This window comes from Durio zibethinus, chromosome 18 (assembly GCF_047325235.1).
Source record: "Durio zibethinus cultivar Kanyao isolate XHJ-2024 chromosome 18, ASM4732523v1, whole genome shotgun sequence".
NCBI classification, from domain to species: Eukaryota; Viridiplantae; Streptophyta; class Magnoliopsida; order Malvales; family Malvaceae; genus Durio; species Durio zibethinus.
In genome coordinates this window covers 13,114,461-13,130,863 of record NC_143179.1, presented here as the reverse complement: position 1 = coordinate 13,130,863, position 16,403 = coordinate 13,114,461, and the positions used below count along the sequence as shown (strand labels likewise).

At 28.6% G+C, this 16,403-nt stretch overlaps 3 protein-coding genes across 7 annotated transcripts; 1 reads left to right on the top strand and 2 right to left on the bottom strand.

The window, feature by feature from the left end:
- Nucleotides 1-4,051: 4,051 nt before the first annotated feature.
- Nucleotides 4,052-6,027, bottom strand: LOC111300963 (uncharacterized). Its single transcript, XM_089746838.1, has 3 exons — nucleotides 5,191-6,027; nucleotides 4,992-5,127; nucleotides 4,052-4,559 (listed from the first exon to the last, which is right to left on the bottom strand). The coding sequence occupies exons 1-3, from the start codon at nucleotides 5,786-5,788 to the stop codon at nucleotides 4,337-4,339; spliced, it is 957 nt and encodes a 318-aa protein (XP_089602964.1). The 5' UTR covers nucleotides 5,789-6,027; the 3' UTR covers nucleotides 4,052-4,336.
- A 2,902-nt stretch (nucleotides 6,028-8,929) lies between these two features.
- Nucleotides 8,930-12,897, top strand: LOC111299663 (protein CHLORORESPIRATORY REDUCTION 7, chloroplastic-like). 5 transcript variants are annotated; one of them, XR_016329902.1, is made up of 4 exons: nucleotides 8,930-11,396; nucleotides 11,497-11,569; nucleotides 11,843-11,970; nucleotides 12,497-12,897. XR_016329902.1 is itself a non-coding variant. In XM_089747637.1 (4 exons), exons 2-4 carry the CDS (start codon nucleotides 11,511-11,513, stop codon nucleotides 12,770-12,772), a joined length of 480 nt encoding a protein of 159 aa, XP_089603763.1. In that variant the 5' UTR covers nucleotides 8,930-11,396; nucleotides 11,497-11,510; the 3' UTR covers nucleotides 12,773-12,897. The 5 variants fall into 5 exon arrangements, 4 of the variants coding, with proteins under 4 accessions (XP_089603763.1, XP_089603760.1, XP_089603762.1 ...); XM_089747637.1 differs by having other exon boundaries at nucleotides 11,826-11,970; XM_089747634.1 differs by having other exon boundaries at nucleotides 8,949-9,093; nucleotides 11,826-11,970.
- Nucleotides 12,898-13,312: 415 nt separating this feature from the next.
- On the bottom strand, nucleotides 13,313-14,743 carry LOC111300576 (uncharacterized). The gene is made up of 3 exons (XM_022896209.2): nucleotides 14,474-14,743; nucleotides 14,275-14,383; nucleotides 13,313-13,616 (listed from the first exon to the last, which is right to left on the bottom strand). Exons 1-3 carry the CDS (start codon nucleotides 14,656-14,658, stop codon nucleotides 13,572-13,574), a joined length of 339 nt encoding a protein of 112 aa, XP_022751944.2. The 5' UTR covers nucleotides 14,659-14,743; the 3' UTR covers nucleotides 13,313-13,571.
- Between the last annotated feature and the right edge of the window lie 1,660 nt (nucleotides 14,744-16,403).

Here is a 16,403-nt window from a genome sequence, read left to right as displayed (position 1 = left end):
AGAAATGAGATAATGATTGAGTATTTGTGGAGAAAAAGTCATCGAAGGGCAATTGTCTACATTATGTGTTTAGCTATTTATTGGTATATATGTAAAAAATTATCACGAAAAAAAGTTATTGATAATTGTATAAATCTAAAAAGAGATCAGGTTAGAAATGAAATAATGAGTCAAATTGTTAGTAGTGAGAAAGATAGAGATATTATAATAATGGGACCTAAAGGTTTTCTAAATTTATGTGTAATACTAAAAAAATATGGTGGTCTAGAACCAACAAGATGAGTTACAATGGAAGAACAAGTTATTAAAACTCTTTATATATTATCTCATCAGGCAAAAAATAGAAAAGATACAATTTTAGTTTAAACATTTAAGAAAAATAACTAGTCCCCATTTACATCGTGTTTTAAGAGTTATAATTGTGTTAGAGGAGAGATTCCTTAAACAATCAAATGGCTCACATAATTCAGTTGAGATACTTAAAAATAATAGATTCTACCCATATTTTAAGGTAAGAAATTATTAGTTACTTTAATTTAATCACAAGTTTGTTTTATATTCAATAAGTATTAATATATAAAGTCAATATCAGGATTGTGTAGGAGTTATTGATGGAACACATATTAGAGTCAAGATACGAAATATAGATGCTCCAAAATATCATGGTAAAAAAGAGTACCTAACATAAAATGTATTTACAGAATGTCCATTTAATTTAAAATTCACTTATGTATTACCTGGATATGTAGTTATAGAGTCTAACTTAAGAATTATGAAAGACGCATTATCAAGAAAAAATAAACTTATGATTCCATAAGGTAATGAATATAACATATTATATTTAATTTAGTTACTTATAAGATCGAAATAGTGATATGATTACAATTTTGAATAGGTAAATATTATCTTGTTGATGATGAATTTATGTTGAGAAGTAGATTGATAGCACCATATAGAAGAGTACAGTATCATTTGAAAGAATATTCAAATAACCATTAAAAAATTCTTAGGAATTATTTAATCTTAGGCATGAATCTTTGCGTAATGTATTTGAAAGAGCATTTGGTGTCCTAAAAAAAAGAGTTTTTATAATAGCAAGCACAAATACACCGACATGTGGAGTTAAAACCCAAAAAGTAATAGTTTTAGCTTGTTGTATTTTACATAATTACTTAATAATAGTAGATCCAGATGATGCTCTGATTGATAAGATTAATTGTGAACTAAATATTAAATTCACTTAATATCATGCTCCTAGAAATGAGAATGAAAATGTTGCTCAAAGAGAATAATTAAGAGATTTTATAGCTAATGCTATGTGGATAGATTATAGGAATTAAATGGTTATTATTATTTGTGTATTTTCTTGAATTTATATTTGATTTATTGTCATTGAATGAAATGTATTTCTTTAATCAAATAAATGTATTTCATTTGAACAATTAAAGTATTTATTTATCAATGATTATATTTAATTGCTATTATAACTTTTGCATATTTATTTTTTTTATTATGTAGATTTAACTATGCTGAGAAAGAAAAAAGTGATTACAAGTAATGAAAGTGACAAAAAGACAAATAAGGATAATGTTTTGACATGGACACCATCAATGGATGATGTTTTTGTCGATGTATTTTGTAATCAACTTAATATAGGGAATAGGGTGAATGGAACTTTTACTAAACATGCCTATGATAATATAGTTATTGAATTAAAAGAAAATTTTAACAGAGAAACAAAGAAGGAAAAAGTGAAAAATCGTTGAAAGACAATTAAAAGTAATTTCTTAAAGTATTATGATTTGTTCAAGCAATGAATGAATGGATTTTCTTGGAATTTAGTTACTAAATTATGGGGTGTAGAACCTAAAGTTTGGTAGAGATTGATTAAGGTAAATTTTATTAAAATTAAATTTTAATTATTGTTTTATTAATTATTTTACATTTTATTATTTATATTCTCACAATATAATACATATAAATTTTTAGGCACATCCTTATGCCTAAGAGTGAATGACTAAATCCATTTCAAATTATGAGAAGATGGTGATTCTTTATGATAATGATCAAGCCACTATGGAGTATGCTGAGACTGCAGCAAAAATGAGATAAATGAAGTAATCTTCTGGAACTGATGACGAGTTAAGAGCAAATATTGATGATATTGATAATTTAATTTTCTAGAACAAGGTAACATTAAAGAATCATGATTTTTTTAGTGAAGAGTACATTGATATCATGACATCCCCTGGAGTTCGTTCTAAAAATCCATTGGATCTTTTGAGTAGTTCAAAGAATAAAAAAGCTAAAAAATCAAAAGATGACAAAGATAGTGAACTTATTTGAAAGGGGTTTGAAATGGTTGCTAATACATTTACTACAAGAAATGCTATTTATAAAAAGCTTAACACTCATGTTGATCGTATTAAGAAAATGAAATATGAAATCCATTGAAGGAGATAGAAATTGACTCACAACGAATCACCACTACTTACCTATATTTTATTGTTAATTGAGAAAGTAAGAGCAGTATTTGGATGTCCATGGGATAAAAGAAAGGAGGTTGTTAAAAGGTTGGTGTTTGGTTCATCTAGTCATTAAAAATATTAAAAGTATCTTTGCTACATAAGCTTTTTAATTCGTTGAAATAATTTTTTTTTCTTAGGATGGAAATATTTATTTTTTATTTTGGTAAAATAAATTTATGTTAGACAATTATAAAGTAATATATTATTACTTTTTGCCTGGAGCAAAAAGAGCGTTTAATAAATGATGGTGCTTTTTAATAAATTTATGTTATCACTTTTTTATTTAATAGCTTTAAAAAAAAATAAATTGTGGTACTATTATTGTTGTTGATGGCATCAAGTGAAGTGGCATCTACCATGCTGCCCTTCTATACTAATCATCACATTTATGAACCTATGACTAATAAAAAATGTAATCAAGAATATAAACGAGTGGCAAGGAAAATAGATAAAAGATATAAATACGAGAAATATATTTTTATATTATATGTTATTTTATAAAAAAAAGTTATAATTAAAAAAATATATTATAATGAATTATTTCTTTTTTTTATTTTTTATCTAAACAATGGTTATTATGATTTATTTCTTTTATTAATTTTAACTATCTAAATAAGGAGCTAGTTTAGATTTATTAAAAATAAAAATAAAAATTTAAAACTTAATTTAGTTCATTTATGCCAAATTTAAAACTTAATTTAGTTCATTTATGCCAATATTATTAAGAGTTGACATTAAACAAATATTTACCATTAAATTATTACATGTCATATAAATAAAATGAATGATTAACTTTTTAGAAGAATATAATTACGTGACATGATTTGAATGAAAAACTTATATAGATGTGAAGTAGCGGTTTCATGTAATAATTTTTCAAAGAATAAGCCCATCTTATTGCGTTATTAAAAAAACCATTAATTTCATCGGCATCCGATAAGTGCTTTTTTTAGCCATTTCTTTAGCTGGCACAAAGGATTTTTAGTATTAAACCTACAGCAATTAAGTAGTTAACAAGTTTAATCTACAATTTTAATGGATATTGACATATGGTAAAAGACCATAACATATTTTAATGGAGTTATGTTACAGATAGGTACATGTTTTTTTTTTTTTTTTTTTTTGGAGAGCATATTTGCTGAAACAAAAGTGACATTATACTGTATAAATAAAGAGAAAGTAATGGATTCTGAAATTAGAAATTAAACTGCTTCAGCGTATCAGAAATGAAACGAAAAATCGGTCTTTAGATTGACCCAATTTGGACCCTTGAATGATTAATATCAGATAAATCTCTGTACATGATTCATTGATCATTTTTTTTCTTTTTTGGATCAAATTTAAGATAATATAAAATACTGATAATTTATGTATTCGTATTATGTTTTACATAAAAATTATATTTTATAATTTGTATCAATGTCAAAAATATAAAAAAAAAATTTTATTTTTAATAAATTCATATATACTTTCTGTTAAAATTTTAAAATGTATCACCATTGTGCCTTTTTTCTTATCATTATGTCATCTTATCGTGATTTTCTTTTGCTCTTTTCCGTCTTTGTCTTCTGTCTCAACACATTTTATGTTTATTCAACATTGCAAAAGCAACTTTATACAGTTGTAATCTTACATCAAGAAACCGTACAAATTAGACCAACCTTAACTAGACTCAATGGATTTGTGCCTCCTGGAAATATTTTAGCATGTTTGGAAGGATAGAATGTCCACTTCTGAAAGAGGGGATAAGCAGATTCTTTTCAGGAAGGGAAGTAATATAACCATTGATAGACAATACATGATTGATATCATGAACAGCGGCAGCAATAGAAGCAGGAAAACCAACTGCGCCTATAAGCATTTTGGGGTGTAACAGGAATTTGTGGTTGTAATTCCTCTGTAGATTGCTTCTGATCCTGTTCCTCCTCCTGCTGCTGCTTCTGCTGCTTTACTGACTGTGCCTGTAATCCTTTGTTGTTTTGGTCACCATTCACATGGCTAAATGTTCCAGCATCACTAGTACCTGTCAACCTGAAATGAACCAAAACAAGTTAAGAGTAATGCTTCTGGTGGCTAAATATTCGATAAAGCAAACGTCTCTATCATTGGAAATCATTTTAAAGTAGCGAAAATAAATTTGGTACAATGAAATATGTTTTAAAGGGTTAACATCAAGAATGACTTCTAAACTATAATAAAATGTTTAATGTAGTACCTGAATTTTAAAAATCTTTGATATATGAACATAAATCTGTTAACTAATGTAATGTCGTTAGCTTTAAATGATGACACATGCTTGACAAACAGCTCTTCAAGTATTACATTAGTTAATAAATTTATAATTTAAATATCACATTAAATATTTTATTAGAGTTTAAGCAAAATGCAGCTTTCAAGTACGCAGTTGGTGCTTTAGAAACTTGAAATATGGTTTTTTTTTTTTCTTAACGCATTGCAACTTACACAGGGAAGGCAAAGGAAAGAGTGCCGTTTTTGCACCCATCAGAATGGCCAGAAATGCTATTGGTAGGTGAATTATGGACCTCTGCTGGGAATTTCTTTTCCTGGCTATTATTTCCTGCAACTGAACCAAGATCCACTGTTGGGGTATTGCTAATTGGATTGTGGACCTCTTCAGCCAGAGGCATCTTTTGGTTGCTACGATCTTCTGCAACTTCACTGGTTTCAACCACCTTTGCTGTTGTATTTTTTGACATTTCTGTTGCTTCTGAATCCTTGTCTATATTTTCATTCCTTCTAGCCATGTCCTCTAATTCTTTCAGAGAAGGCAGCAGGTGACCTTGAGCAATGATCTGCTCATCTAACTTGGTCAATTCTCCAGATTTATGTAACATAAAAAATTGATCCCTTGAGAAGCTGCCATTTCCAATATGAATGCTGAATAATGATTCATTTGAAGCAGTGCTCCAATCCATTGGTGTTGCAGGCTTACTACTAAAAACAGATGATGGTATTCGATTTGGTACATAGCCTCCAGCAACTTGCCCTGAAGGCATGTGATTTTCAGGGAACAACTCAGTTGAACCCGCAAATGAAACACGAAAATGTGCTGGTGATTTGAGTTCAGGGTCCTGAGACGAATCTGATGAAGAAGAAAAGGCTAAAGTTCCATGCCTTGAAAGAGGTTTAACTTCATTATTATTAACTTCAAAATCTGTCAATTGCTTTCTGCTTCCATCCCCTCCTTTATCATCCACAGCTTCAACTCTATCTCCAGTCCAACTTCTCAATGACCCCATATTGTGAATCACAATTGTTATTCAACTGAGGTACCAAATGAACAAAAGAAAATGAGAAAAATTTTCAGTTTTTTTTTTTTTTTTGCAAGAAATGAATAATTACTCAATTCAAATATGGAAAAGAACTTAAATCCTTCATAAGACATGAAATTAAAGGAATCAAAACTCACTTGAAACCTTGAGAAATTTCTTGGTATCTTCAATCTGTCAACTTTTTTTTTTTTCTGAGAATTCAAAGATTGAAGCTGCAGCTAAAACAAAAGATCTGTGTCAGAGTTGGTGGGGGGTTTTACAAAGATAAAAAGAGTTGGATGTGCACTTTATCTTTGGTTTAATCAAAGTAACTGACTTTTTAGTTTTTTTGGAGAGTTGTTAGAGCCATTTTCTTCAACTGATGAAACGACATTTATTAACTTAGTAACATGTTAAAACAATATTTGGTTCAATGGGCACATCCTCTTGTTTTTGTTACATTGGTTGTTAAGTTCTGCTTGGTTGATAAGAAAAATATAAGACTTATTTTTCTTTTTGTCTTTAAATTTCCTTTTCTTTCAAGATCTCACTAATCAAATAGGATAAGCAAAAAGTTACTTATCAAAAAATAAAAAAAAAAAAATTGGATAAAAAAGTTGGTAATTCGGTATTGTCTAGTAATTTATCTTTTTTCTTTCAAAAATAAATCTAATTAGTTGGGGCACATGTTGTTGCAAATCAATTTTTTTTTGTTTTATCATTTTATTTATCGATTTTTTTGTTAAAAATTTATCTTATTTCAAAAAAGCAAAAAATTTGAAAGGTACCAAAAAAATCTCAAATGGAAGCGATAGTGGATACATCAATTGATCTTTTATTTTCACAAAATATATTTCATAAAAAATAAATTTATTTTTTTACGTGGGATTCACTTAATACAAAACTTTCAACAATTACCGATGAATATATATATATATATATATATATAATTATCTCACTCTTGATTCAATCTCTCTTATTGGATTAGAGATACATGAAAGGTCATTTACAATGTTAAAATGAGTAAAATTTATATAATTAATTAAAAAAAATTTTAAAATTATAAAAAATTAAAAAACTTTAATAGAAAAATATTAAAAGGATCCTATACGATTTCTTTTGAAAAAAGAAATAATTAATAAATACGTATAAAATTAAAGGAAAAAAATAGAAAGATAGAAATAAAAATAAAAAATTAAATGAAAAAGGAAAAATGCAAAAAAAAAAAGAAAAGAAAAGATAAAAGATAAAGGATGCAATGTGTACACATTTTTTTTAGAAAAAAATTTAAATTTTTAAAAGAAAGCAAAAAATAAAAGATAACAAGAAAAACAAATAAAAAAGGTGAATAACCATGCAACATCAGCAATGGCGATCTTTTCATGAGAAATTTATATCATTGATCTTAAAAAATATAGATCAAGAAAAGATCAATCCAAATATGATGCCAATATCTTCGGTAATAGTTTTTTTTAAATTATTAAATAAAGAAAATAATAATGAAAAATATATTTTTTAATAATAATATCAAATGAACTCGATATTTAAAAATTAAAATTATTAAATATTTATTAAATATAAAAAAATAAATAGAAATGAGAAAAAGTGATAAAATTATTTGACATGTGACATAATCTTATTATTAAGTGGGTATAAAAAATTAAAATTAAAATATTATTTATTAAATATATAAAAATTTAAAAAAAAAGTAAAAAATACGTGTCAAATTTTGGTATCAAATGGCTCCCACACAAAATAATTTTAAATTCTAAAAAAATATTTATTAAATATTTTTAAAAAGAAAAGTAAATTAAGGTAAAAAATATAAAATATAAAAAGAAAAGTTTGTTATAAGTAGGTCCTGCTCACAGAAAAAAATTTAAGAAATATTTATTTACTTTTGATAATTTACAATAAAATTAATTAAATACTAAAAAAATAAAAAATAAAAAAAGGGAAGCAAGAGTGTGATATAAAAAATAAACATATTTTTGATATCCTATGGCTTCTGTATAAAAAATTTAAAATCCCAAAAATATTTATTAAATATTTAAAAATGGAAAATGGAAGGTAAAAAAAAATAAAAAGAAAAGTTTGATGTAAATGGATAGGAAAATATCTTTAAAAATATTTATTTTTTAATTATTTTCAAAAATATTAATTAATTATAAAAAATTAAAAAAAGTAAAAAGTAAAATAACAAAAGAAAGAAAAATATGCCACGTGGCATCCTAAAGCAAACCATACATTACCAAAATTAAGCATTAGATATCCCTTCAAAATTATATTATTTTCATGATTAATTACCTTGTAAAAAATTAAAAAAAAATTAACAAATAAATTTAAATCCAACTATTCTTGTATATGTATTGTATAAAATAATCAAATTAATGTATTCATATGTGTTTTATATGAAAATCAAGTATTATAATTCATATGAATACGAAAAAATAAAATATATTTTTTGTTGTATTAAATTTATATATAATTATTATTAAAAGTTTTAAATTATGTTATTTTTTATCTTTTTTCGTATTATATTCATATCGTATTACTATGTTATATTATAGATTATCAAATAAATTATATTATTATTTAATAAAAATTTCTATAATTATTAAATTTGATAAAAATAATATTTTAATTAAAAAATATTTTTTAAAGTAGCATGTCAAGATATCTTAACTTCTTCTATGATAATTTTAAACACAATATAATATTATGGCAGGTAAATAATATAAAAAATATATGAAAATATCATAATTTAAAATTTTGACAAAAATAAAAAAAATCATGTTTTATATGTGCACACGTATTATAATACAATAATTTTTATGACATGTTTTTGAGATAATTTTAAACATAATATAATATTATGATAGGTAAATAATATAAAAAATATATATGAAAATATCATAATATAAAATTTTGACAAAAAAAAAATTCATGTTTTATATGTGGACATGTAGTATAATACAATAATTTTCATGACATGTTTTTGACACGATAGATACATGAATTGTGATAGTAAAACTTAATTAAAAAACAAAAAAGAAAAGTGGGAAATCAAGGGCATATACCAGAAACTGAGGGTCACAGATATAAATTAACAAAGTTCCATACAATTTTATCCTGTTGTCTCCAAAACCTGTGTTAAAAAAAGGCACATAATTTTTTTCCTCGCCATTTTCGCTTATTTTACAAACACAAGGAAAACATGCTAAGTTTTGCATGCAATAATTTTTCGATCGAGAAAAAGCTGTTCAACAATGGGTTTCATCAGCTCTTTAACTGTAAGCTTTGGCCTTTAAGCTCTTTAAAAAGAAAAACTACTCTTTAAGCTATAAATGTCCTTTTCAATATTATCATGTATTTCAGCAACAAGAAGAAATCCCAAAAGAAGAAAAAATTGAAAGAAGATTTGGGTTTCTATTATTTTTCGTATTTCTGATCTCAAAATCTATTAAAAACAAAAACTTGAAGCTAGGCTTACTCTTACATGCACATTTTATCAACAAGCTGTAACCTTTAAAACCTTTATAACCAACCATCACATAGCCATGCATTCAAATTTCAATTAAATAAAAAAGTGCCCAAAAGGCCTTTGATGAACTTCATGTGAAAAACAACCATTCTTGGAACATTCTTCTTATCGGGTATTCAAAACATGTATTCTTTGATAGGCATGTAACGTGTATGATCAAATGCCAAGGAGAAATCTTGTTAGTTATGATTCATTGATTTATGAGTTTTTCCAACATGGGTTTTACAAAGAATCAGTAAATATGTTAAAAAAAATGCTAAATGAATCTGATCATTTGGTTATTGAATGCTGTATGGTTGTTAGCATAGTTGGTGCTTGTGCTTGCTTGGGTGCTTTGAAATTTTTATGTCAAGTTCATGGCTTTATGATATTTTCTGGTTTGGAGTTGGATTTGATTGTATACAATGCTTTCATGATGCTTATGGGAAATGTGGGGAGGTGAATAGTGCGTATAGGATTTTTAATCAGATAAGCGGAAGAGAAGTTGTTTCATGGGCTTCTATGGAGGTTGCTTATGCTGAAGTGTCTAGATTTGAGGATGCTTGTTATGTATATAATGAAACCTGTTAAGAATATCGCGTCTTGGACTGGTTTAATCTCGGGTTTTGCACAAAATAGTCATGGAAATGAAGCATTGAATCTTTTACGGAAGATGTTGGAGGAAAGCATGCAGCCTACTGCTTTCGCATTTGTTTCTGTTGTAAGTGTTTGTGCAGATTTAGCACATATTGGAAAAGGTAAATAGATCTATGAACACACAGTTAGAGTTGGCAGTAGATGTGATTTATTGAATCAGTTTGTTTATGATGCTTTAATTGACACATTCTGCAAGTGTGGAGACATGAACTCAGCAAAATTATTGTTTGAGAAGATACATGAGAATGATGTTGTTTCATGGAACTCATTAATAACTGGGTTTGCTCAAAATGAGCATCGAGAGGAATCACTTAGTGCATTCAGAATGACGATAAAAGCAGACACAAGGCCTAATCATGTCAAGTTTCTCAGGCCATTATCTGCTTGTACTCACACAGGTCTAGTCTCTGAAGGAATGAAGATTTTAGACTTGATGGAAATGGATTTTGGTGTGATCGCTAGGTCTGATCATTATGCAATCTTGATTGATTTGCTTCGAAGGAAAAACAGGCTTGAGGAGGTGATGAAATTGATTAAGATAACTCCCAATGGACTGAATTATGTTGGCATGTGGGGTGTGCTTTTGGGTGCTTGTTGTGTCGAGGGCAACTTAGGTGTTGTTAAGAGGGCAGCGGAGGCTCTGTTTGAATTGGAACCAAAGAATGCTGCCAGATATGTAATGTTATCAAATGTCTATTTTGCAGCTAGAAGATGGGATGATCCCCAAGCAGCGAGAAGGCTCATGGAGGAGAGTGGTCTAAGAAAAGAAGCTGCTTATAGTTGGATTGAGGTGAGGAATGTATGTCATGAGTTTGTGGCGAAAGATGGGCGCCATTCTTAGATAGAAAAGATAAGTGAAGTGATTGTCATACTAGTAGATCATATGAAGGGTGTTGGGTATGTACCCCTCAGAGATGGTACTTTGTTTCCTGATGAAGATGAAAATGTGTCTTAACTTCTTTAGTAAGTGGATGCCCAATTACCCATGCTTAGAGGTGATGCCGCTAGCCTCTCTCCAACTACCCATTGCATCCTTGATACCTGCTTACTTTTATGGAAATCCCAAATTTTACCTTGGGATGCCTCATATGAGAATCTGTAGCTCTACGAGACTCCGGCTGGGATCATCTCGAAGATCTGTTTGCCATTTTACTATCTTCTGCTACCAGAAGTCTTTGTATCCCTGGCGGTATTGAGTTCTTGCCACGCTATTTGCCATTATCTTGGGTTGAAGGCTCAGAAGTAGCATGAAACCATCTTAGAGCATCAGATTCTCGCATTTTGAAGCAGTGGTTTAGTGGCTTCAGGAATACCTAAGATGTCCAGATGGCCATGCCTTCATTTAATAATAAAATTGCTTTGAAGCATTTAATGATATGGCATTGATTGAACAGCTGTGATGTGATTCATTCACAGGTATTTTAGTGTCGTCATGTAAGCAGTAAATTGGGGTTTGAGCTCATCATTAACAACAAATTAGCTACAACTTGAGTAAACTATTGTTCTGTTATTGCAGCATCAACTTTTTCAATGTATTTGGACTCTACATATAACAAAGAAGAAAAAAAATATATGGGCGGTGGGGACCGGTAAGTTTGCTGTCTGTGGAACTGAAATGGTCTTACACTGATCTGTGAACAATGAAATATTTTTGTCTATTAATTATTTTGCACTAAGCCTGGAATTTAATTATGGAATTGAGGAGAAGAAATCTGACTTGAAAATTGTCTAAATAAACTTTAAATTTTTTACAGAACAGCATCACTGTTCAAATTGATAATCAGAGGCCAAAGAGTATGACTGTTGTAAGAGAGATAGGACTATATCTCACTAATGATATCATAGCTTCCAACTGTTTGCAGGTGATTTCTTATCAAGATACACTCTTACAGCATTTGTTCAAGCAAGTCCCGTATGTGGAGCTGAGAATTTTAGTCCTGTTCATGTGAGACTTCTTAAAATGGGGAGTCCGCATAGCAATGCTGTGACGGTAACATTTCTTTCAAGCGCTCATTTTCATTGTAAGGCTATCATTATAAGTCTTCTGTAGTATCTGCTTTATTAGGCAGTTCTGAGACTTACCCACTTGTAACACAAGTGAAACTGTGAAGATTAAAATCATTCCACATGACCTGAGATGATTTGGAAAATATCATCCTTACATGATCTTGACTAATATAAATCCTGCTCTGCAACACTATTTAACAATTGTAAATGGTGTTAATTCCCGGTAAGCTGTGGCTGGTGATAATTTAAGTGTAATCTGATATCTTGTCTCTGAGCTGGGGCCTTTTAAGCTAACTCTGCTTTTTCATTTATATAAGAATAATCTTTTAGGAGAATGGGCATTTTTTGAACCGATGTGAAGAGGGATTTGAGGGGGGGGGGGGGTTACTGGAGGTGGATGAAGAGGAAACATCCCAAACTTTTGAAACATTGCTTCTTCTTTTTTTTTTTTGGGGGGGGGGGGGGGGGGGGTGTCCTCGTGTAATTTTACTCGGTTTATTTTTCATCAGATTTGTGCAACGAGGAGGAGAGGGGCAGCATATTCAAGGACCGAAACCTATGTTCTACTAGAACCTGGACAAGAGGAGAAGTTTGTCTCTGAAGAAGAGTTGAAGGCCAAGTTAAAGGGCTGGCTTGAAAATTGGCCAGGGAAGACCCTTCCACCGGACCTGGCAAGATTTGTGAGCATCGACGATGCTGTTTCTTACTTAGTAAGGTCTGTTTGTGAACTTGAAATAGATGGGGATGTTGGTGCAATTCAATGGTATGAAGTTCGACTAGAGTGAGAAGATCAGTCTTTAAGTCTTGACCATTTAGCAATTATGTTCACGACAGTAATGTTATTTTGCCACAGTAGAATGGAAGCATAGTACATGGCATCTTGGAAATGCTATTTTTCCAGCAGAAAGAATTATTAGGCACAAGAAACAAGTGTTGCTGTCAATTAAATGCATATCTACCAGGTCTGAATGTCTAAAATGACTCCCTACTAAATCAACCAATTAACAGTCGAGCAGTAAGCATAATAATAATAATCATAATAATAATAATAATTATTATTATGGTCTTTAGCATGTTTTGCTTAAGCTCGGTAATTCATGTATTCGTATTATATTTATTTTATATCAAATATGTGTAAAATATAAAAATTATTGTATAACAATCGTATTAACATGATAATAATGAATCGTATTTTTTTATTTTTACTAAATTTATATAAAAAATTTTAAATTATGTGTCTTTTTATAATCATTTTCGAGTTGTGTATTTTATGTTAAAACTGTCAATTCTAATTTCAACAATGATCATATATATCTTGTGAGGCATTTGACCATTATTAAGCAAAATTTTTTATTATCAGAACAAAATTTACAGTACAAAATTTGATAAAAATTGCAAGAAACCCATTTCACTGGATCAAATGGAAAAAGAAATAGGTTCAAGAGAAACATCCCATGGTAATTTTTTTTTTCTTTTCATGTGATCTATATATATTGACATTAACACCATTTCAGACAAATTCATCAGGTTCAAGAATCTATCTGATTTTTGCTTTCTTCCACCACCATGTATCATATCGGTTCTTCAATTCTGAGAAAGACCACCATCTTGAACACGCAATTCATGAATCTGGAACATTGACAAACAAAGTAAATAACTTGAAAGAGAAAAAAAACAAAAAACAAAACTACTGACATGCATATCAATTTCATAGATCGAATCCTAAACTTAGAGATGATCACTGCTGCTTAAGTATTATAGTGCTAAGTTCTCACTAAGGGCATAAAGAAGTCAAGCTACCTATAATTTATTCGGATTTGACTCAAAAAAATTTGAACTTGATTTATTTATTATTGAGTCGGGTTTGAACTCATGTTACTTGATTAATTAATTGAAGAATTTGAGTAATTTAATATCCTACTCAAAAGACTTATAAACCAAATTGAATTTAATCAAATTTTTATTTTTTAATATATGTAAATGTCAAAAGATAATATTTAATATCAATATTTATAATTTTACCAAACCTATCGAGTCAAACTTGAATTATTCAATTAAATTATGAGTCAAATTCGAGTATAAAAAATGAAATTTGATCTGAGTCATAATCGAGTTTTGAGTCTCAAGTTTTGGAGTTGAGCTAAACTCGATTACACCCCTAATATATTAACTCAATTTGTTCAATTACACCCCAAACCCAGAGTCAGAATTCCCAAGCCAACAATTCTCTAAGAAAAGGGTATTGTTTAGAAACAGATTACAGTCTTCGATAAGCTTTGAAATTTACCTTGGTTTGATTTAGACTAGGTGGCAAGAGTGAACCTCCACCTTTCCTGTTTCTTGCAAGAAGACCTTTTGTAACAGGTGACATCATAGAATCAGTTGGACTTCTATACCTGAAACAAACCAGAAAAACAAAATTACATATAAAAATTCATGAAACAGATTTGCTTAAAAACAAGATTGAAACATGTAGAGTTACTTACCTTTCAGGGTACTTGAATGCCTTGGGGATTTTAAGCCTATCTGGGGTACATTTTTTTCTCAAATCGTTGCCGGAATCTTGAGAATTCTGATCAATTTCCAGATTCTGGGGTGGTATTTTGTTCTCCATTCCACCATTTTCAGATTGAATTAGACTGTCAAAAGGCTTTTCCATCACTTGCTCCATTGAAATGGAAAATATTTGCCCAATTTCAGTGGATTTGAAGGAAGAGATGTACTGAATTGAAGGCTTTGAATAAATTGTGGTGTAAATTTATACATGTAAATAAAATGGAAAGATGGTTTTTTTTTTTTTGGGGGGGGGGGGGGGAGGGGGGGGAGGGTGGGCGGTTGACAACTTGACATGGAAGGAAGGAGGAATTCCAACGGTCAAATTTTGGGGGCCAATAGTAGTCGTTGAGATTTAAAATAAAGTTTGGAATTTACAAGTCGGCTCATGATTTTGGTATTTTTAGCATATGGCCCACAAAAAGTTGGTCCCATTTAATTAGGCCACCAAGCCTTCGGCCTTATCTAATATAAAATGCTATGGCTGAATCTCTGGAGTTGCCAATCTAGGCGGTGGTATTCTCCCAGTTGCCATATCAAAACATTAAAAAAAACAAAAGGAAAACATTCCATTTTGTATTGATTAACTATTTTTCTCATAAGAAATAGTAGTGTAAATTTAATTTTATCATAATTTTTTTACTAGATTTGTTCATAGTCGAATTGTCCACAAATTTAACCTAACTTAGGTCAAATTTAAGATATAATATTTTTTAGTAAAAAGGAAACCATAGTCTCAAATCCTAATCCGATATGATATATTATTTTATTAATAAAATATTTTTATTTAATTTTAATTTTAAAATATATTTAAAATATTAATATTTTAATAATATTTCTAATATAAACAAGTCTAATTAAACGAGATGAGTCTTGGTAAACTTCAGTTGGATCTGATCTGATTCGACCAAACCCATTAACACATCAAGTCTTACTAAATGAAAATTTTCTATTCAACATTTTTAATTGGAAAACTGGTCTAACTATTAAGAATGGTTAATAATGTGAATGGACTAAAACTTCAAGGATATCACCTTTTCCTGTTCCTATTCAAAGCAATTGGATGTAAGTTAAAAAAAATGGGTTAAAAAGCATTTTTTTGGTTTATAAATTGTAGATTTGACGAATTATCCAATAATTACTTGCCGTGGGTTTGGCAAAGAAAAACTTTTTTGACTCCACTACAAGCTCTTTCCTTGGGACTTGAATTCTTCGTAAACAATCAAAGTTACGAATGTATTTCATCTATTTATCTATCTATGTATAAAAGGGTGAATTTTAAAGAATGACATAAATATTTTATAAATTTTAAAAAATAACAAATTTATCTTTAAATTTTTAGTATTTTTTATTTATTAAATAAATATTATTTGTTATTAAATATATATAATTTTTATTAGTTAGTTATTTAAATTTAAATCTAAAAATGTTAAAAATTAATAACATAAATACCCTTATAAATTTTAAAAAATAATAAATTTATATTTCAATTTCTAGCATTATTTATATATTTAATAAAAATTATTTGTCATTAAATATATAGCTTTTATTTATTTAAATCAATTAAAAATTTACAAATAAAATTTATATCAAATTAAACTATGTTAAAATTTTATTTGTGCAATATAGTGGATCTATTGTCCAAAATTAACTCAAATTTACTCTTATTTTTATCTTTAAAAAAAAAATTTTGTTAAATTTTATAAGTAATAATTCAATCAAATTCATATAAAACACATTCTCATCCAAAAGGAAGTGGCATACTATCCGTGATATTGAACAAAATATACACAAAATCTTTTTCCTGTTTCTTAATCACTAATTGTTTTGGTCTAAATTATTAGATCATAATGTGTATACCCT

Coding starts and splice junctions, on each gene's coding strand:
- LOC111300963 (XM_089746838.1), bottom strand. CDS start 5,788: ATGGGGTCATTGAGAAGTTGGACTGGAGATAGAGTTGAAGCTGTGGAT. Junction 5,128..5,190: donor CAGTGAAGTTGCAGAAGATC/GTAGCAACCAAA, acceptor ATACCCCAACAG/TGGATCTTGGTTCAGTTGCA. Junction 4,560..4,991: donor CTTTCCTTTGCCTTCCCTGT/GTAAGTTGCAAT, acceptor GGTTCATTTCAG/GTTGACAGGTACTAGTGATG.
- LOC111299663 (XM_089747634.1), top strand. CDS start 9,018: ATGCTAAGTTTTGCATGCAATAATTTTTCGATCGAGAAAAAGCTGTTC. Junction 9,094..11,496: donor GTTTCATCAGCTCTTTAACT/GTAAGCTTTGGC, acceptor CTGTTATTGCAG/CATCAACTTTTTCAATGTAT. Junction 11,971..12,496: donor CGCATAGCAATGCTGTGACG/GTAACATTTCTT, acceptor ATTTTTCATCAG/ATTTGTGCAACGAGGAGGAG.
- LOC111300576 (XM_022896209.2), bottom strand. CDS start 14,658: ATGGAGCAAGTGATGGAAAAGCCTTTTGACAGTCTAATTCAATCTGAA. Junction 14,384..14,473: donor GCATTCAAGTACCCTGAAAG/GTAAGTAACTCT, acceptor GGTTTGTTTCAG/GTATAGAAGTCCAACTGATT. Junction 13,617..14,274: donor CTAGTCTAAATCAAACCAAG/GTAAATTTCAAA, acceptor TCAATGTTCCAG/ATTCATGAATTGCGTGTTCA.